We start from the raw sequence: 21,745 nt of genomic DNA on the forward strand, positions 1-21,745 counted from the left end.
ATGCCGTGCCGTGCAGCACTTGAAAACTTTTACGCTTGTCATGTGCAACATGTCCAACTATGCCATTCCCGTCCATCTCCTCCAGCTGCTCCTCTGCCCCAGCTGCTCCTGCTGCTCAGCTCGTCCTGGCTGTCCTGGTTGTCCTGGTTGTCCTGGTTGTCCTGCAGCCTAAAGGCAACAAATCCAGCACAGTGCACATATAGCTGCTCAACGGAAATGGAAAATCAAGTAGAACAACTCATAATGGCAGAGGTCTGGTTGGCGGCGAATCAGGGCTGCAAATGGAAATGGATAAATCGGGAATATTAGCCATCAGGTCGAAGTGGATATGAGTGAGTAGGCTAAATAATAAAACAGAGGTGCAGCACAAAGGTGTGTAAAAGTAGGCTACAATTCTAATGGACTCGCTTTTACTTTCATAGCATCATATTTTTAGACACCTTAGCTAGTGCTGATCAAACTTTGAGATCCTGACTGTTGTGGCTCAACTTGAAGTTCGTTTCCGAGCTCTGCAGCCCTGAAGAGCAACTCTTCCGTCGGCTGTGGCAATTTTCTTGAACATTTTTTCGAATGCCTGCTCCTTGTTGCTTCTCCACTGGCATCGTCCACTTGGCAGCGTCGCAATTGTCTGTTATGTGGCACTCAATTACACTTTCGTTGTCACTAAAACATCTTGCTGTGCCAGGAGCAGAGGAGATTGAGCTAGAGATGGAGCTGCTGCTGGTGCTGGAGCTGGAGCTGGAGATGGAAAGAAAGGCAAAGAAAAGCTTTGCATACATGTGTGACACTTAAAGTGGAGAACTCTGCCGAGCAGGATTCATGCGTCTAGTTAGTCTAGCACTCCTGCTGCTCGAGTGTGTGGGGCTTGACATCCAATAAAGATTACCGACGATTGTTAAACACAAATTGCGCTCAATGATGAGTTATCTGGCGCAAAGATAGACTGAATTCCCCCAGCTATCGTACCTTTTTGTGGCGCAGCAAATCAGCTTTGCAGCTCGTCGTCCTTGGAAGCCATAAGGTATGCCAATGCCACTGTGCTTTATCTTTTGCCATCCGGCGACTGGCAAAGTTACGAGGCCACCTCACTGACGAACTTGTCAAATGAATTCCGAGTGTGTGGGAGCCGGGGAATTATCAGAAAATGAAATTTAAAACGTTTTTATGTTTGCCAGCCAGCCAGTCAGCCAGTCAACCAGCCAGCCGACAAGGCAAGTTTATTGTGCTTTGTACTTTGGGGGGTTATGGCATGATGTATTCGTGCCAGGGCATGTAATTCATCAGCCATGGAGATGAATGAGTCGTATTCATATATACACATACGAGTATACTCGTACTCACATATCCAGTCGATGGATATTACTATCTCTTTTTCTGTCGCCGGATTTTTATGGCATACTTCGCGACAAAGTTTACATTTTCAATTTATAATGATTGCACAGCTCCCATATCTGAATTTGCCGCACGTTCTTGACTTCATTCTATGTACTCAGGTGGGAGTATCTTTTGGCATCAAAAAATCTGCAATTTCCATTTGTGAAAATGGAATTGAATGAGACCAGGTCCAAGTCCGGCATTCGTATGTTCATTAGACGTGGCTGCCAGCAGATTTCTACTCTTATTTGGAACCCCATTTGTGTCAATCTCGATTCATTGTTCCTCTTGTTTATTACGATGCAGAAACAATATGAGCAGCCACAGGGAAACTTCCTTATGCTTCTGTTTTTGTCCTTTCCAGCTGACTTGGTTAATTCGCAAATACATTTTTGGTTTGTTTATGCATTCTGCCTAGACGTATCGGTATCGAATCAAGCAAATGTTTTTTTCAACAACCAGATAGACAAATAAATGCATATGATTGAGCTCCGAGCAGGAAGCTGATTTGATGTCCTTCATCAGCTTTTCATTATGTTTGGAATACAGATACTTCGGAAATTTCGGAAACACCTGAAAATTATTGAAACGAAAGCTTCAACGGCAGTCCGTGTAACTAGAAATAAATTTGATTGGCATGTGTATGAAACACTCTCTGGTTTATTTGAAATAATCCACTGCGCATTTTGTTTCGTGGTTTTTGTGGAATTTACTCAGCGCTTGAAGTAAATTATGAAATTCGATTAAGTCATTTCAGGTAAATCACATTTTTGGCTTGCACGCATACGATGTACATGTACGATGTAAAGGCAACCACCATAAACTAATATTTTCGATACAATTTTTTTTTTGTGGAAGCATTATTTTACATGTTTACCTTTTTAGCCAAATACAAATATTCTTGCTGTTGCCATTAATTAACCTGAAATGTCGAAAAGTCGTGGACGCTTTCACAGCATTTTATATGAGAGAGACCCCTTTGGGCACTAAATGCGAACTGTTTTGCATCACATTGAAGCCTGTCCTCTGGCGAATCCTTTATATATTTGGCACAGGAGTAACGAGCGTATTCGCATTATCCTCGTTAGTTTTGCGACGCCTTTGGGGCAGTATTGTCGTGGCCATTACTTTAATTAAATTATATTTGTATGGGCACGACGTCAATCGTAAAACCAATACGCCTAATGCATTTGTCAACACAAAAACTCGCAGTGTGTGTATGTGCTGGATTGTCAAAAGCAAAATCACGTACTTAAAGGCAATAAGCATTTTTATAACCTGCCTCAAAACCAAAATCAAGGGGCCCAGGCAAAATATTCAAAAAGCTCAAACGCAAGAAAGGAAAGAAAAAAAAAGAACACAGCAGACAAGGCAAACACACATTTCTATTAAAACGCAAATTTCAACAGATTAACACACAGACCGCAGACCACCGGATGCGGAAATTCGCAGCGAGGAGAAGAGACGCCAGCGCGTGTCATTCGCCGTGTAACAATTTGAAACTTTTATGGAGTTTCTGCGTTGAAGCGAAAGGAAAAAAAACAGAAAGGAAAAAGCAGGCGAAAAAAAATTCTATCGATGGGCGGCGGACAAGTTTAAGAACACGTTAAACTTTTTACGACTTCCGTAGATGAGGATTTCGTGGGCCGAAATGTATGCGCAACTTTTCCGCAATGAAGATAATGCAGTCAGTCAGGAGTCGTGGAGCAGGCATAATGGAATTTAAGGCAACAGCTGCCACTAATTAACCTGGCCATTTGGAGCTCAATGCCGCCGCTTTGTATTAGTTAAAAACTCATAAAAATTGCCGCCTGATTGAAAATGCGTTGGTGGTGTTTGGTTTCCCAAAGCCAAGAACGATTTAAGCCGCTCAAACTTCATTGCATATTTATGGGCGCTAGTCCCCGCACACACACACACACACACACATATGGGGGTTTAGTCGCTTTTTATTAAATATTTAAATTCTAGCTAGCATGTGGGAAACCAAACAGAAGACTGGCGCACATCTGGCATAAATATATAGACCGAATGTCCCTTCTTCGCAAGTCGAAAAGGTGAAAGACAATGGGGGCTGCAAGTTGGAGCTTCAACCAAGCGTCAGAAATGCGTTTAAATTGAGCGTGATGTCAACTTTGGGCCCTCCTGCAGCTGCACAATGCCGGCATAATTTAAGTTTTCCACTGCAAATGCAATTAAAGTCTGCTTTGGCGAAATGCGCGATGACTTTCGGGGCCATCAGACGAGCATCTCTCTCTGTGTGGGGGCTTAGCTCTTGTAGCGCTTTTATTTAACTAGACTAAGCCGCTTTTGCCTAGACAAACTTTGCCGCACCCAAATCCGCTTGACTTTTGGCCAAGGCTTTATTGCCAGCGCCTTCTTGCCAAGACGAGCATGTGGAGCATGTGGAGCATGTGGAGCGGTCCTGAATGACATTGTGTGGCAGCGGGTCCTTCTTAAATATTAATATAGAGCGGCTAAAACTCAAGGAAGCTCTAATGCTGCCTTTCTCCACAACTCTAGTTAAACAGTTAGTTTCTGGAAATCAATGCGCTTTCCCTATGACCTCAATACATTCATATTGCAACATTGTACTATATATAAGCCTTACAAAAATAAGAAGGCTCAGATAAGGTAATAGAATGTTTTTCTAATCAGAACCTCTATATGTACATAATTTTAATGAAATACTTTTAAAAGCTTAAATACTTCTTGCTGCGCAAGTAGAAGGAATTCAATTCATTAAACTCATACTCAGCATGTTGATAAACAGTTGGCCAAAGAATTTCTCCGCCTTGACAACCACGCACACCACGAAAACGCATGAAAAGCTCGCTTTTCCGGACCAGCCGACAATCAAAGTTGGCCACAAAGACTGGCCACATAATGTGCTCATGAGCCTATGCATATGCCTATGTGCCGCACAAAAGTTGCGTCCAACAAAGGAAGCCCAACTGCGTCAGATCTTTTGTACGGTTTCGCGTGTAATTTATTTGACAGTTTGACAATTTGCAAAAAATGGGCGCTAAACAGGAGAGGAAAACCTGGGGAAAAGCGCGTGAAAGTGGCCGCGGGCGCACAAAAGCTTCCAACGTGGCGTTGGCGAACTGTTAAAAAGCGTGGAAAAGTCGGGAAAGCCCAGGGAAAACTAAGGGAAACCCAGGGCAACACAGGCAAAATTGGGGAAAACACACCTCGGACCGCTGCAAGGCGCTAATGTTGAATTAAACGAGCGCTGACAGCGGCATAAACAAAGGGCGCCCAACAGGAGCAGGATTTATATGCCTCACATGTGCATATATATGGCATATACATATATGGCATACTATGTATGGTATATGGTATATGTGCATGCATATTTATGATAAATTGTCGCTGTAGGAAAACGTGTCGCTGACATTTTGGCGCCTACGAAAACGGACAGGGGCAAAAAGTAAAGAAAAGTTCAGCAGTTCAACGCAAGTCAAAGTCAGCATGAATGCTTGTCTGAAATTTTAATAGCCCGGCAAACTGGCATTATTATTGAATTGCCAAACATTGGCACCCAAAATGACTTTGTAATGCGTAATATATATATATAGCGTAAAAAATTGCAAAAGCGAATGCTTGTGTAGCTGAAAAGCCGTTTAAGGCCATGCCACGGAAATAATCCAGCTCTGGAGATGATTGGAAAATGCTTTAAAATAGCAGAAAATAAATGGGGGTGGTGTGAATAAAATGGCGAGTTGAAATGAGTGTGCAGATGCCTCATTTTTTGGAGCTGCTCTAAGCTTTATTGTCTCTGCCGCAGCCATTTGCACACGCTCAAATCTCTGGTCGCATTCAACCTGTTAGCCGGTGTGAACGAGTATCCTTGCTATTGCCTACTTTTCGGGGCCAGCTCTTTGCGGCTGCTCAAATGTAGATGTAGTCGTAAAAGCGCTTTTACGTAATGCGACGATGTCGCTGGGAACGAGACGATAATGGTCCCACAAGAATTGCGCCTCGTACGTGTGTCGTCCTTGAAGTGAAATGCTCACAGTGCTCGGTCTTAAAGTTAAATTCTCAGGGATTATACTTTATACGTATACTTTATGCGACGCAGAAGTACTCCTTTCCGGGCCAATCGCATCCAGCCACAAATCCCTTTCTTTTGTCTACTATCGACTGCTGCTTGGCAAAAACATAATTTACTGGCTAGGCATTCAATTGAGAGGAATAATGCGATCCGCATTCTTGAGTTTTGATTTCCACTCAGGTAGCTATTATCTTTCCAATCCTATTAACGAAGTAATTACATAAGTATAATTATATGTATTGATTTGGATGCAATTACTCGGCCTTTGTCTTCTATCACTTGTAAGCTTAAGTTGGCCAAATTAATTATACACACTCATGTGGTTTGATTAAAATTCCAGTTACGCTCTTTTCCATAAACATTTTTTTATTGAAACTTCCGCCCAAAACGATCACGACCCAACTTTTGAAAATGTTTTTTTTAATTTTATTTTTTTCCCCGTTTCTCTCCATATGCCTTAGTAATTTTAAATTTCTCAATCGCAGTTCCACACGCGAATAGTGGGAGAACTGAAGCGATCTTAAGGATATCCTGACTTTTGAATGCCTCAATAAACATTATAATCCAATATTATAGCATGCACATATAATTTTACTTACCTCAATTTTCCCGCTTACGTTATGTTAGCCAAAGTTGGCCAAATGAATTATACACATTTATTTGGCCAAGTTCCTTCCACCGCCGACAAACGTTCTATTTGAGTAAAGTGTTATTTAAGCAGAAGCCATTCAGCTGCAGATCGGTCTGTATCTTCTGGCCTAAATCTGAATCCGACCCAGGTAAATAAACTTAAATGCTTTTACTCCTGTTTGGCCAACGAGTTCAGTTTCAGTCTGCCGCCATGAATGCACCAGATGCACACATTTCTAGATTTTTGTGTATATATTTTACTTATGCAAATGGCATGCGACTCACAGGGCAGTGCTCACTTTGGGCCAACACACACACACGCCCATACACACACACACACACACACACGAGTCTTTGTTGCGTTGTTTTAATTAAACCAGTTTCAGTATTCCTTGTTCGTGCTGTGGATATTCTAATGCCCCGTGATGCGACCCCTGCCGCCATCAAATATTCTGAGCTGGAGCTCCTCCTTTTTATATTATTTTATTAATTCCCGCGTTGTAACCTGTTTTTTTTCATTCAGAAAGTATATTTATAAAGTTTGAACAAAAGAGAACGCTATAGTCGATTTGTTCGATTATCAGATACCTGTTACTCAGCTTAAATTAAACAGTCTTGTTGGCATACCTATAGAAATAGGCAAGAAACAAAAAATTCAAGCAAACTTATAGTTAGAAGTGTGGACCCTTTCTTCTGCCAGTTACATACTTTTTAACGCATCTAGTATACCCTTTTACTCTAAGAGTAACGGGTATAAAAATGCTGGAACTAATCATTTGTAAATATAGGTCATTTTGGGCCATCATTTTGGGACATCAAAGAACCTTAAGTTCTGTACTGTCAGAAAGCGATTTCAACTTCGGTTGCAATAGTTTAAAAGCCGTGAAGTCAAAAAGGGATATTTACAGACAACTTCAGATGCCACAGCAAATCTGTGAGACTCCCTTATCCTTGCTCTATCCACGCTCTTTACAGTGTAACACCCTTTTATTGTCGGATTCAGATTATCCGCTTTTCCCGGACTCGGCCGTTTACTTGTTTATCGTACTGTCAATTACTTTTAAGGTTCGGATCTTAACGGCGGCAGCGCAACTGCTTTCCAATTAAGAGTAACGCATTGCGGGTAAGTAAAAATAAAGTGAAATGATAGCAACGAATGGGAGGACTGCCTGTTGCTGTAGTCTTTCCCCTTCAGAAAGCCTGGTCAACTGGCGGAGGATGCACATGTCGTTGGGATCTCCTCTGGAGACTGCCCCTGCCATCCAGCAACCGCTTATGCAAATGGAAATGGATTTTCAGCCAAGAGCGAAGGTCACTGCGTCCTTTGCGGTTCTCGAATGCATGCCTGGTTGGAATCTCACCCCGCTCCGGTGATCCGCTTGCAGGAACTCATTAACGGCAGTGTTGCCTTTTAAGTCGGCTCCTGGCTCCTGGTTCCTGGCTCCTGGTTCCTGACTGCTGGCCCTCGACTCCTTGTCCTTGATGGCCGGGCCAAAGTCACAATAATTAAGTAAAGACGTTTGCGACAGGGCTTAAAGTAATGGAACGTTTTTTACTGCCGAAAAGGGTCCTTGTGCATTTACTTAATCCGCTCAAAACCTAGTTGTAGAGAAGCAAGTATAGAGTATCTTTGCTTCGGTGACCGTGGCTGCCACCATTTTTTCTTGCTGCCTTTTTCACATTTAAGAATTTCACGACATTATATGTACCCATGTTAGTTTGCAGCGGGAAAAAAGCTTTGAGTGGATGGGAAAGCCGCTTAAACGCAACTCGAGACTTTTTAATAATTTACGTCGGCTGAGGCGCGAATCAAAGAGCATTTGGAGTGGCCTCTGTGTTGTCAAGGAGCAGGTGCACAAATAGAGATACAAATAAAAAAAAAAGCATTAGACACTGGTGAAGTATTTCCCATTAAAGTTTATGCAAATCCCTTAAATGCTGAAAGGACGTTAGGCAATCCGATGGATAAGGATTACTAGGCCGACGTCTGCGTCTTAATGATCCGGTAGTTGCCTTTTTTCTGCCATTTCTCGCCGTTTCTGTTCCGGTAGCCATCCACCGACCACCTGCCTCCTCCCAGCTGCGAGAGCATAAGGAATCCGCCAATTTTGCAGAAGAGCAGGGAGAAATATTGTATTGACAGCAGCGTATCGTTCCAGCCCCACAACATGCTCCAATGATTACTGAAGACATCGTGATACAGCAGGGCAACCACCGCGCTAAAGGCAAACAGTTTGCAATGGAAGCCAAGCGAAATGAAAACCAAAAGGCCAAATGACACGATGCTGAACAGAGTCTGCGAGAATATGGAAATTTAATTAACCGTTCATAACACATAACTATGAAACTCACCTCCACGCCCTCGTCCATCCAAATGATGAACAAGCTGCACAGGCCGACCCTTCCTCCCAGCAATAAAAGATGGTATTTCGACTGGAACCAATCCCTCTGGTCCCTCAGATTGATTTTGGCCGCCATCAGCAGCAGAAGCGAGCCCACATCCAAGCTGTCGTTGAAGAGGAAGTAGAAGAACATGGTCCATATCGAGAAGAACAGCCGATGGACAACTCTGCCGATGAGCAGCAGGGTGACTCCACTCGCCTCCTTTCGCGTGCCGAGGATGAGAAGGATGGCTCCAATGGTCAGCAGCACATCAAATGATGTATAGAAGTGGCCGAACACCTCGTTCACGTCCATCACAATGGCTCTCTCCCTGCCCACAAGTGGGGTGTTGACCACTGAATACAGAACTTCCATAAAGTAGTACGACATCACAAAGTACGGCATGCACTTTAGAACCAGGGGCCTGAACTCGCGCCTAAGACTGTTGATTGTTTTTGATACCATGATAAACTCGCCTTTTGGATTTTAATTTGAAAGAATCATCCCTTCGTACATAAATGAATGTTTTTCGCACAGCACTCTTTGTTCTTCGAATCTAGCACACCCTTTCAATAATAATAGTTATACAAACAATGTAACACGAGCAAATATTATTTTGTATAATTAGAATACCAATTCAAATAATTTGATTTTAAAATAACTATCATTGCTTTAAGGTCTGTGTCTTGTAAGCAATAATTTCCTATCCTTTCCTGGACTGTCTTATCCATCGCCCAGCCTCCCCCTTTTAATTAGTTCGTCAGCAGTAAGCCCCAAATATCTCGGGGGCGTTATGGTCGCAGGTTTTGGCCCAGAGAGAGATATTTTCGTGTGACGAGGGGCAAACATTCAATTTCGTGCCGCGCCTAATTGTCTGTAATTGTTGACGATACTATTGGCAGACCGCAGGGGTATATTAGTTAATTATCCGCCAGAAGGTAGAGTGTCTATCCCGGAGAATCTGGCACGGAAAATACTTGTGCATCCCTTGTGGCTATTAGACGACTTCCCCGAATTCGAACCTTCACAGAGTGAACACTGTAGTCAAGGCTTAAGATTACATCCTCTTCAACAAGTGCAGTATACTAGTTTAGAGCATACACATGTGATATATATTAATAAGCCAACTTAATTCCAAATATAATACTGTAGATATTTGAAAAAGCTACAAAGTATATATACCTTCAATTCTGCCTAAGCCTAGTCTCGAATATAATAAACTGGATAATAAGTTTAGTTATATTCAAGCAAGCTAATAAGATTAGCTAACATTTTCATCGGTAGGAAGCAATGGAATTTAATGCCTCAACTCTTAAGTCATAATCTGACTGCGGAAACCCAGACAATCTATAAAGTGTTTGAGTTCACTTTGCTCGCTGATAGACACCTCATCTCCACTTGTTTTCGCAGAGTAAGGGTGCGGCAAAGTGACTGGATTCCAGTTTGATGCCAATGACTGTCAACAACTTTTGACATTTTGCAATTTATCTGCTTACACAGCAGAAATTAATGCCACAAGTGGAAAACATTGTAGCTGGTTCAAGGTAATGAGCAGTTGAGTGGGTAACATCGAAAAGGCAAAGAAGATGCTGCAAAAGAAGAGAATCAAAAAAGCAATCCTTGTTGATGACATCTAAGCGTTCTCCCATCCCTCTTCCTTTCCAATATTGAAAAGGTATTTGCCAGAACTGACGCCAAGGTCCTTGGCAAACACGTAGGCACAGTCCAATGGCATGGAATGAAAGAAAGTACAAATTAGCCATTAAGATGGAATAGTTGAACAATACAATCTGAAAGTACAACAATGGCAAGTTCATGTAAACAAGATCGTAACCCTTAAATTTGACCCGGAACTATTCATTATGGCCATTCGGACAACTTGTTTATACCGTAACCATATCCCGGAGCACTAATTACTACCAAGATGGCAGTGAAAATAATGACAATAGCATTGGCCTTGCCAAGAACCATTCACCACTATCCTTCGAAATAAACGAGCAGGATGAAAAACTTGGTTGGTAACCAGCCATTACAAGTTCCCATGCCTGGGGAAAGTTTATTAATTGAGCCTATTACTCGTAGTTGCCATCTTCTTCTTATTGCCAGCAACGACGTGATGAACATTTCCCAAAGAAATTTGTAATAAGCCAGCGGCATCCGAACTTTATGGAATATTTGTATATTCCTCATTTGAGATTGCAAAAATTTGTTTTGGCGTTGCGACGCCTTTAGATTGCTAAAAAATGCCGAAACTTTTAACTGCAAACTATCTTAAGTATTACGCATTTATGCACTAAAAATGCAAGAATTTTCATGGAACAAATGAAGTTTGTAAGAATAATTATTTAATAAGGAAAACTTGCAATATAAGTAAACAATTAAGATAATTTAAAATAGAAATTCTTAGCTTATCAATAAGTGTATATGTATTAACTTTGCAGCTCCGCTTTAAGGGAATTTATGATGTGATTTCTTGAATGTCCTTGAAAGGTGCGCAATCCTCGAACCACTGTTCTACGCCTTTTCACTTTGCATAGATATTCTGGAAAGGAGCATTTCCGATGCTCGTCTTGTGGTGTTTACATAAACATTTTGCTGGGCAATCAAATCAGCTTTGGGACCTTGGGGCGTGAGGAGACTGAAGGATGGGGGCGAGCAGGAAAGGGGCGTGGCTGTCGAAGGAAGCGGAGAAGATACAGTTCGTTGATTTTGTTACAAATAATTTAAATCTATGTCAACATTTGGAACGCATCGCGATAATAATTCATTTTTGCCTTTCGCCGCAGCTTCGTGACAGCTAATCACTAGACAGAGATAGCGATAGACAGACAGACAGACAGACAGAGAGAGAGATGTATAGGGAGCGACTGACAGGCGGAAAGGCAAATAAAACTGGACAGTGACAGCCATTTTGAAAAATGGCGTCATGGCTGCCCGATTTCCGCCGGCAAATGAATTTTCCCATTTAACGGCGTCGACTTTGTTTTGTTTGCTAATTTAAGGACTTTTTTTTCAGTCGGCGGTTAAATTAACAACAACATGAAACCAATAGGTCGCTCATTATGACTGGTCTAAATGGAGGGCTTTATCGCGAGGCACATAAATTGAATTGAAATTCGAAATCATGATTATCGATTGTGTGCACATGCGCGACGCCATCAATGGTAATTGTTTATTTGTTTTTCGATAAAATCATTTTAATTTCATTAGTTTCTCGCTTTATTGTGTGTGTTTTGCTGTCCGAATTCGCCATCAAGTTGTTTGCATACATTTGTCCGAGTTTCAAAAATAATCGCATTGCTGTCTCTTTATCTGTGACAAATGTCAGACATGCGATTTATCCTTAACTGTTCCATTGTCATGCATATTGTTATGAATTCAATTAATAATGAACATTATGCAGTTTTGTGGATGCTGTCGATAAAAAGGATTAAAAATGTAATTCTGAGTGGGCGGTTAACCGAAAGAATGTATTAAATGTATCAATGCCTTTTCTGTTTATAACACTATAACATCACCTCTTCGCACTCAGTCTACCTACAATTTAAGAATCTATATTATCTTAAGCCATCGCATATCTACACCAGACCACCTTTTCGACGACTAAAAGGACAATGGCCGACTTAAGCTTCCTGTTTGAAAGTTATAGTAAAACCTTCGGGGTCTGTCCGTAAAGCAAACAATGCAACCCAAGGAGACCCAAATGACGGCAAGAAAATCTATTATACTTGGGAGTGCATGCATATAAAAAGAGTACACTATGGAAGTTATAATGAATGGAAATAATGGCGCCGCAGGTGAATAATCCGACACCGTGTTTGTTTCTTGGGCGCACTGTTGGGATGCAGATTTTTTGCTCCCTTCCAACCTGTCTGTTTTATATCCCAATTTGCATTGTGTCTTTTTGTTTTAAGACAATGGTTAAAATGTCCTCTGGTTTTTAGTTTTTGTTTCCCTCGATTGCTGTCAGCAAAATCAGACACAGGCGCGATTGCAACTGTCAGCCCAGCAGGAATATTATTCGTAGAAAACATTCCAATTACAAAATTGAGCATTATCTCAATTTTAAACTGGTTTTTTATCAACTCAAAGAAAAATACCTCGTTTTTACCGCAAATACAAAGGGGAAAAATAACAACACTCTGTAAAAAAAATCCTCTCTAAACGCAAAAGTCTTTAGAAACTGCTTAAAAAAGTGGTCAATGGTGTTAACCCACTTAAAGAAAGTACGATTTCATAGCTGCAAAACGGGGAGTTTTTTTTTCAATTTCACCGCGAATCCTGGGCAGATGTCAAGAAGGATAATGAGCCTAGATTTGGGAATGAGGAAATGCCAGTGAGCTCGGAGTTTTCCAGCGTGGAAAATCAGCTTAAGGCGTGCATGATATTTGAATATATATGCATAATTTGTGCGTCCCCCTTTTGGGTTCACATTGACTTTAAGATGGAAATTCCTCATCTGACTAAGAAGTAGAAAAGCCCATGGGATTTTCAAGACAAATTGAAAGGAATCACAATAAAACCGGAAAAGTGTCACAGACTGAAGAAGGCTCACCCATTTTATGAATGCATTGAATTTTCAATAAGAATTAGGCACAGCTTATGGTGTATTATTTACATAAACACGCACTTGAATTATTAAATGGATATATTTTATTTGGATAGCTTTTCCACAATTCACTAGCAACAGCTGCGGCCGTTAACCTTGGCAAAATCAATTAAATGCGCAATTTTGGATTGTCGTGAGTGTTATGAATATTCACGAACCCTGCGCCACTGCATTAATATTTAAATAGTTTGAATATAAATGCCTCCCAAAGCTGGTGACGCCGAAACCTCCAGCCGCTAATGTATTTTGGCAGCACAGCCACGCAGAGGAGCCACTCGACACCAAACCGGAAAGTATCCAGCCGGAAAGAGTTTGCTAGAGGATGTACATAGGTACATACATATGTATGCAGATGCGCAGGTCCTCGTCTAAATTAACAAATAAATTATTCAGTGCCAACACTTGTGTGGGCAATGTTTGGACTACAGCGATGTGAATTAGGTGCGAATGACCAGGCGGGGATTACCCTAAATGCGAAACTGTGTAATTTGCTTAAAAGCGTTGGTCCTCGGACAACACTTTAATGTCATGTTTGTATTGGCCACTCGCCACTCTCACGCTACAATTTCCAAAGAAAAAAGTTCAACATTTAAGTTGCTTTAATTGGTGATGGCTACTTTGAAAAATGTGTTATTGCTTAGGCAATGAATTTGAAATATTCAGGGCCAGCAACTTTATTCATTTGGTCCTTGTTTCTTTGCTGTTTGATCCTTTCTCCCCTCCGTCTATTACTTATATTCCGAAAGTTACTGCCACGGCAGCATTTTGTTTTGGCACCACCTGTCCTGGAGGAGGAGAGGAGCTGAATGTCCGTGGAACAGCTGTTGCCCAGCCATCCCAGTGTCCCAAATCCAGTTCCACCTCCGATTTCGTATGCTAAACGTGTCAACAAGATTGCTCTACACACCGCAATGCAGTGGAGTTTACTTGGTCATTTTATTTAATGCGGCTTAAATCGAAACGAAATTTTGGATGGTTGAGCTGAAATGAAGTTGAAATTAGTTGCACTCAGAGAACCGTGCCCTTGAGCAACGCAGTGAATCCTGCAACTGTGATGAACATGAAAAGCGCCAAGACACTTCCACCCATCAACTGAAAAAAGGAAACCCGGTGAGCTACTACACATATGTATTTATCCATTCGATTTACTTACAAATTGGAAAGGTCTTATATTGCCCCAGCCGGCGACAATTGTGTTTCCTGGGGTGCTCACGGGCAGCAAAAACTGATTGTGCAACGCGGTGGCAAATGGCAGCGAAAAGGAGTTGCCCTGAAATGAAACATAGAGGTTATTGAAAGCAATCATCATGCTGCCTGTGAAAGGATCTTACGAAAATATATCTTTAAAGCTTCAAATGATTGGACTAAGATATCCATTTATATTAGTTTTTTTTAAGTACTATTACTCACCCCCTTTATCATGGTGGGCAGAGTCAGCTTGGCCACGGTGGTGGCCGGGGACAGAGTGGTCATCAGTGTTCCGAGCAAGGCACCGTTGAGGAAGTTCATCATTTTCAGTTCCTTGTTGTCATCGGAGGGCAGGTTATCAACCACGAATTTGTTGAATCCACTAGCATTGGCACAAAAGACGCAGCTGAAGGCGGCGCCCAGCATGAAGATATCACCCCAGGGAGTATTGTTGTTCACCGCCTTCCAGCCCAGCAGCGAATTGGCAGTGCCCTCCTTCTCCGGCTGGCGGCACACATAGTACCTGCAGAATAAGTAGTTGGCCGGAATGGCAAAGAACAGGATGGCTACGCCAATGCCCGGCACCGAGAGTCCGGATTCTGTGCCATCGCTTAGACTATCCCATCCGTTAAAAATGCGCGGCTTTCGAGTGGCCACCAGCACGAACATCACTAGAATTATGATTAGGGCCAAGATGGAATGTATACTCCAAGGACCAAGGGCCTGTTTCCTATCAGCCGAGGCCTGCTTAAAGCCGCCCTTGGCGCCCTCGAACTCGGCCAGTTCGCGCTTAACACTGCCTCCAAGAAGTCCGAGGAAGAGGACTTGCATCCAGAAGACCATGACAATAGTGCCCAATATAGATGGTCCCGCCATTATCGTAATCATCTCCATAACTGTAAAATCGCTAAAAGAAAAGTAGTAGTAGTTTTCAATACTCGTACCCTTTGGAACTGCAATTAAATCCATAATCACCCCGGAAAAACATCGCTTATCACACCATTCGGATTCACGACGGGCGAAAGACTCGACGCAAACGAGGCTGTGTAGCAACAGGTTAGGAAAATTCCGATTACAGGACGCGTGGGATATGGTTTGCTGGGAAATGGATTATCAAATTATCTGAAAAGGGCAGAGTTCTGTTAGCAGGCACTCACGATCCAACCTCGTAAGGCTTTTCCTCAGAATCCCCCTTCACAACACCAGCCTGTAAAGAGTATGTATGTTAACTAAAGACTGATTTTAAGGGATACCATACATTATCGTATTCCGCTATCACGGCTTGGGAGACCTTCATCCAAAAGGCAGCGGATATTGTGGGATTCACCAGAATGGACAGAATTAACACGGCGATGGTCATGAAAATCTGAAGACTGCACAACGAAATTCGAAAGTAATTGGGATCTTAGCCAGTAAAGGACTTACAATTTTATACTTCCTCCAACTAGGGAGATTGCAAAGAACGCAATGCGTTCGCTCAATCTGGAACTGTCCATCATAATGCCCATGAATATAGCGGCATAAACGAAGAATATGAGATCAGTGTAGTACGAAACACTGAGCGGCTTAGAGGCTGCTATGCCCGCCACGGGTATGAAAACCATGTAGATAAAGGCGGCAGCTCCTCTGGCCATTAAATTTAGTATATATATCAAGTAGAAACATATTGTTAGATACATAAAGCGAAAAACCTACAGGAAATAAGTTAATGGCATGCCTTCAATGCCCCATGTCTCATGTCCCATGTCTTACCAGCACTGGAGTTCCAATCAACATGGGTGCAAACAGAATGGGTATGAGCAGAAGGAGAACTCCTTTGTAGTGGTATTTGCAGAATAATCTGCGGTCGTCTTGCTCCTCTAAGGGAATATCCCCGGGCTTGTAATCCTGACTGTTTGTGTAACGATTGCCATTGATAATAGATAGTTTGGTTTGCTTCTGTTGTTATACTCACGTTGCCATTTTGTGCGATTAAAATTGTTTTCTCTGAAGTTTAATTTTGTTAAAGCGTATTGTGGTAATGACTCACAAGGAAATGGTTGCTGTGCATTATGGTTTCAAGCTGAATAAGTATTTCTACGAAATTATTGAAAAAAATCGGTTTTTTGTTTTCGAAATGTATGTATATTTACCCACCTTTAGCGTTTCTGAAAATATTTAACCTAATAGTTGGAGTTTTTATTGCAAAAGTTCTTTCCCAACTGCCAAGTTAACTCACGTAGTGGGTCAAGGGTTTTTCGCTGGCCGAAAACTGCATCGCGAACAGCGACAGGCGAATTTGGCCAATAAAAACTTTGGTCGGCCAAAACTGAGTCTGTGACTGAGACGCACTGCATTGTGGTTCGCATCCCGAATCCGGATGGTGATTCTGATTCCGATTCTGATTCTGATGACGATGGCGATGGCGATGGCGATGGCAACTTTGTGGGAACACGTGGCGCGTAACAACGCGCGGTCGTCGGCAATTTTGCGTAACTATCCGCCGTTCTGCTTCGTTAGTGTTTGAGCAGAAGAATGAGTCTTTTTGCAATGGAAACTTAAAGTTGCCAAATGGAACAAACAAGCATGTCACTGCAGTTAGTGCCGAATTAAATGTTGCAGAATGGTTCACTCGTGTCAGCAAACTGTGCATCAAATTATTTATTTTATTTTATGAAGCGTTATTAAACGTATTTTTGTTGAAATAATCATAGTACTAATGGAAAGTTAAAAATCACACTGCTAAACTATGGAAACTGACTTCTTTATTAGCCACCTCAATTGAAACACTTGTCAGCTCCAAGATTTAACTGAAATCTGTGTATTACATTGCAGTCAATCTATGTTTCTACAAACTTTAAGACGGCATTAAATTCACAGCCTTTTACTCGGCGTTCAACGAAACCACTCATAATTCGCTGTCTAAAGGGGCGCCAACATGCCGTTGCCGGTTTTGCCGATTGACACTCGGTGTTTTGGCGTTTTAGTGGCGATGGCAACCAGCAAAGGAAGGAGTCCATGGACTAACAACATGGACTTGCAACAAAAAAAGGGCAATGGCAAAGCGGAAGTTGATTGACTCCTTCGGACACTTTTTCCATACGGAAGGTTGATAAACAAAAATGGCCGACAACGTTCCTTCAGCTTCATCCGGCGACCATTGTTGTCATTTGCCTGAGGCGTTGTGACGAGCCAACATGACGTATACATAACATAACGAACCATTCCTTGATTAGGGTTAACACGAACATATGATGGATGCTTGAGTTTTATGGCACTGGCAACCCGAGATCAACTCAAAAATCTGGGATATACTATATACATATGCCGCCTGCCATTGTGTTCTTTATTTCAGTCAGTTTCAAGGTTTGGGATATCGAATCACCACCTCTTGAGCACCTTAAAGCCTAGGCCAACTTGCGGCATCGTCCTGCCAGGAGTCCCCATCCGGCCCAGCAGCGCTTTTGAATCTCGAGTAGCATTTCACCTGTCACGGCAAGCTGGTTACTCAGAATGGGGGCGCATTCAGTGATTTGGAGCGGGATGCGCAGATTCTGTTGCTGAAGGGAACGGCAATAGGCCAACTTGTCCGGCTGCTCCTGAAGCTCCAGGGCGATTTGAGCCGACCAGTTTGCCGTTTGAGGGTCCTGCTGCATCAGGATCAGTGGGATGAATATTAACAATCCGATGGCGCTTGTGGTCGAAGTGTTCATGGCGACAAATAGCAGGCAACTCAGTCAGTGAGGGGCTTCTGAGCTACTGGTTGTTCATTTGAAGCCAAACAGCTGTTCTTCATTTGCATGAAAACTTTAAAAGCGGCTGGGAAAATAAGCATTTGCAGAGGCAGTAAATGTCATTTGAATTCATATGGATTTTTTCCCCTTTAATACGAGTAGTAAAATGCCACTAAAATCCTGCAATCAGTTTTATTATTACTTTTTGCTTGGTACTTTTAAAAGGCAACCTATTTTCTTGTTTTATTTGTAAGCATCTTGATAAATATTTAATAGCATTCATTAATTTGTACAATAAGTAATTTATGTGCGTGTAACTGTCACTAGTTCTGGCAGGCAGCTTTTATTTACAACACTATGCTGCCTTCACTTACTCACTATATACTATGTATTTATCTATCTACTAATTTAAGGAAACTTTAAATATCGCATATGCATTTATAAAGTTTTGTAAATAGATGCAAAAAATTAATCTAAATGAAGCGTGATTATTGCAGCCCGGTTTAATTTGTAGCCCAGTGTTATAGCTGATTTTATAAGTTATTTCTTTCATTGCCATTTTTTAAGCAGGCCAAATTGTAATCAACATTTTTTTGTAGAAATGTTACTTTGCAATAGCCTTTAATATACGTTTCGCAAATTCCCATTTTACTGATTTTTTTTTGGCCAAAGTTTTCGTTTGTTTTTTAGACCTTTCAATTGCTTGTTAGCGGTTTTTTCTTTGTTCGCCCCTTTCATTATAGCCACCTCTGTTTTTTTGGACGTCGTCATTCTTCTGGTTGAAATTGCATTCGGCAAAATGAATGGATGCCCGGCCCTCGTCCTCTTGGCCACGTTTGGCCCCGGTGCAGCATCGACCTCGAATGATGCATGCAATCGAGTGTAAATTTCTCCGTTTTATTATTTAATAACGTGGCTGAGGAAGTCACTTTCTGCTATCTATATGATGGTTACTGTCGGTTCGGGGCTGTCATATTTACGTGCCCATCCCCATCTTTTTATCCACGCTCTGCCAGGCAATATAAGCGAATTGTCGGTGCGAGTGTAAGTGCAAATTGGACAACTGAAATGACACCCTACCTCTTTGCACAGGTAACAAAAATAAGTGTAAAAATATAATTTGGAAAATATTTTTTGGTACTTTAAAGTGATGAGTAACTTCAGAAATTGCCGTGTTCAGTGTTGCTGTTTGAGTGGCTTTAAAAGAGAGAAAGGATTAAACTGCTGATAGACAAATCTCAGCGTGAAATTCACTCGGACGCAAAGGACCAAAGGATTAAGGCAACTTTTTGCAAAGGCCAGTATGATGGGCTTTCCAGGTCCTTGTTCCACACCGTTTGCAGCTTAAGTGAAGTCTGGCAGCCATTCAAAGTAAGTGCAGTGGGCGCCCAAAGCGTACTTAAGCATTTAAGTAAATTTAAAAACTTCTTAAGCCCCATAATGAAGCGATAGAGCCGCGATGGAGTCCAAATCTAGTTATTCAGCAGTGATTTTCGTAACTTTTATTAATTAGTTGTACCATTAAATCAAATGGCAGGCAAACGAGCTTAACCCTTAAGACGACTTTGGCCCGGCCAACATTGTTCGCCGGTAATGGCCCAACCATGTGGCAAACATCGGTTCTAGCCCGAAAACAACTCCATTAGGGCCCAAAAACCAGGCACAAAGGGCTGTGTGACGGCTAAAGAGAGCCCACCTGCTGGTATTTCGGTTTATTGTTGACGTGGGTAGCGCGGCTGGAATTAAAAAATGCTCAACAGAAAAATTCAATTAAGGCTTTCGTTTCTGTCACTCAGGTAGCCCGAGGCCATTGTTTGCATCATCATCATTAAAAACGATTGTAAAATCTGCGTAAAATTCCCTTTCAGGTATGTTTGGCGTTTACAGGTTTCACTTGGTTTCAATTTAAATTACAAATAAAATAGTTCATATTTACTATTCAATGGCGCTGTCCTAACTGCAATGAAGAGCGTCGTGACTATTGTATACCTCTTACTCAGATATTAAAGGATTAAAGGATAAAATAAGGATTTCTAGTATCTCATATGTTTCTAACAATCCAATATTTAATCCACATAACGGACACCCCGGCTCACTGGCTTGAAAACTAATGAGGCACCATAATTACTGCCCCGCAAATTACTGCAATTATCCCCACGGAAGATGAGCTTTCTGGCGGCTCAGTCGAGTTATGATTGCAATAACTATCCGGCGGCACACATATGCATCTGTGATGCATTTGTTTGTACATATGTACATACACGTACGTGTGTCTAATGCCCCATAAATCTTCATTCATTCGCTTCATCATGCTGAAGCCACGGGGGCGACAATGTGCGCGTCATCAGCATCATGGTCGATGTCGACTTATCCGCATCTTGGCGCACATTTGTTTCTCTTTCGCCCATTGTGCACCCGGGGAGGCGTCATTTATCACTGGAGTCCCTTAGTTGTCATACTTCCACTGCAACTGGCTGGAAGGGTAGCTGGGTAGCTAAGTAGATGGGTATAAGGGTATGTGTGATGATTTTTCACTTTACATCGACCAAAGTTCGCTCAGCGACAGTCGATCGCCTTCTATGATTGAATGAAGGACCAGCTTCTGATAGCCATCGGACATTAAACATTAAAGCCATGCCTGGCATATGCTTACACTTACACGACCCTGGATATGGATATCGATATTTATGGGGAATCATGTCGCCCCACACACACACACACATACACACACACGACATGTCGATTCTTAATTTCCGCCGGAAATAATCCCATTTAAAAAGTGCACTTTTGAGCCCCAGCGACGTGCCATTACGCATAATAATAATAATAAAAAGGAAATGAGCTCGAAAACAACATCCTCATTATGATGGCCATTGTTAATCGCGAAAATGTCAACACGAGCCTCAGTCTCGCAATGCAATTTTAGCTGTAAATAGCACAATTCGCTTATAACCATAATAATTAGATTTCGCCTCCTTTGAGCGCATTCAATGCCACATTGCTGGAGTCCTTGTAGGAGTCGGAGAGGTCCTTCTGCTAAATGATGATGGAAGCATCTGAAATGCCCTCAAAAGTGTTCCTTTTTCTGACCCGAACATGCTGTACACACATATAAATCATTTTTACCCATTGCTGTGTGGAACGGAACCCTACTTATAGTAAATGAATATTGTGCACAATATGTTTTATTTAAGTGAATTTTAAATGCCATGAAATTGAGCAGCCCACCCAAAGGCTGTCATATGTTTAATTTTCTGTGTGCGGGTCCTCGCTTTAACAAATTTATTTACCAAGGTGCGTGGCCTAAAACGCCCACAAGTTGTTAAATGGTAAATATAGACAGACGAGCGAAGTGCAAACAAGTGGCGATATAAGTACGTAAATAGGTGTATTTATGTATTTGCCAAACATGAATGCTGACTGACCCAGCCGCACCGAATGGGTAAACAAGGGTAAAAAACAGTCGAGGACGGTTGGAGCCACTACACTGACAACAATGTTTAACAAAAATGCCAACAATTAAAATATTAATTATAATTATACTATACTTTTGTATTTCTCAAAAAAACAGCCTACTTTACCTCTGGAAAGGTATCTAAATTTTCTCAATATTAAAAACCCAGCATATGTTATTGCTAACCGGTAATTAAAAAATATTTTACATAGAAAAAATCATGTTTTTCTATAATTTTGCAATCACATTTAACTTGGCATTACACATCTCTCAGTTCCAACAAGTTTCCTGCCACAAGCCCAAATTTGTTTCCCAACTTAGCAGCAAAACGGAATGGT

General features: G+C 41.7%; 3 protein-coding genes across 3 annotated transcripts; all 3 read right to left on the reverse strand.

The window, feature by feature from the left end:
* Positions 1 to 7,958: 7,958 nt before the first annotated feature.
* Positions 7,959 to 9,009, reverse strand: LOC120453006. Its single transcript, XM_039637521.1, has 2 exons — positions 8,414 to 9,009; positions 7,959 to 8,357 (listed from the first exon to the last, which is right to left on the reverse strand). The coding sequence occupies exons 1-2, from the start codon at positions 8,906 to 8,908 to the stop codon at positions 8,037 to 8,039; spliced, it is 816 nt and encodes a 271-aa protein (XP_039493455.1). The 5' UTR covers positions 8,909 to 9,009; the 3' UTR covers positions 7,959 to 8,036.
* A 4,937-nt stretch (positions 9,010 to 13,946) lies between these two features.
* LOC120458952 (protein I'm not dead yet) lies at positions 13,947 to 16,318 on the reverse strand. The gene is made up of 9 exons (XM_039622921.1): positions 16,195 to 16,318; positions 15,993 to 16,131; positions 15,666 to 15,931; positions 15,499 to 15,613; positions 15,398 to 15,447; positions 15,216 to 15,338; positions 14,463 to 15,147; positions 14,206 to 14,322; positions 13,947 to 14,144 (listed from the first exon to the last, which is right to left on the reverse strand). Exons 1-9 carry the CDS (start codon positions 16,200 to 16,202, stop codon positions 14,061 to 14,063), a joined length of 1,587 nt encoding a protein of 528 aa, XP_039478855.1. The 5' UTR covers positions 16,203 to 16,318; the 3' UTR covers positions 13,947 to 14,060.
* A 786-nt stretch (positions 16,319 to 17,104) lies between these two features.
* Positions 17,105 to 17,946, reverse strand: LOC120457365. Its single transcript, XM_039644899.1, has one exon. It carries the CDS (start codon positions 17,930 to 17,932, stop codon positions 17,627 to 17,629), a length of 306 nt encoding a protein of 101 aa, XP_039500833.1. The 5' UTR covers positions 17,933 to 17,946; the 3' UTR covers positions 17,105 to 17,626.
* Positions 17,947 to 21,745: the final 3,799 nt, after the last annotated feature.

The sequence above is a fragment of the Drosophila santomea genome, chromosome 2L (assembly GCF_016746245.2).
Source record: "Drosophila santomea strain STO CAGO 1482 chromosome 2L, Prin_Dsan_1.1, whole genome shotgun sequence".
Lineage (NCBI taxonomy): Eukaryota > Metazoa > Arthropoda > Insecta > Diptera > Drosophilidae > Drosophila > Drosophila santomea.

What these genes read in the sequence shown, in the direction of transcription:
- LOC120457365 (XM_039644899.1), bottom strand. Translation starts at nt 17,932, where the DNA reads ATGAACACTTCGACCACAAGCGCCATCGGATTGTTAATATTCATCCCA.
- LOC120458952 (XM_039622921.1), bottom strand. An exon ending in GTTGGAGGAAGTATAAAATT is followed by an intron (nt 15,614 to 15,665) that starts GTAAGTCCTTTA and finishes TTCGTTGTGCAG; the next exon opens with TCTTCAGATTTTCATGACCA. An exon ending in ATAAGCGATGTTTTTCCGGG is followed by an intron (nt 15,148 to 15,215) that starts GTGATTATGGAT and finishes CTTTTCTTTTAG; the next exon opens with CGATTTTACAGTTATGGAGA.
- LOC120453006 (XM_039637521.1), bottom strand. Translation starts at nt 8,908, where the DNA reads ATGGTATCAAAAACAATCAACAGTCTTAGGCGCGAGTTCAGGCCCCTG. An exon ending in GGATGGACGAGGGCGTGGAG is followed by an intron (nt 8,358 to 8,413) that starts GTGAGTTTCATA and finishes ATATTCTCGCAG; the next exon opens with ACTCTGTTCAGCATCGTGTC.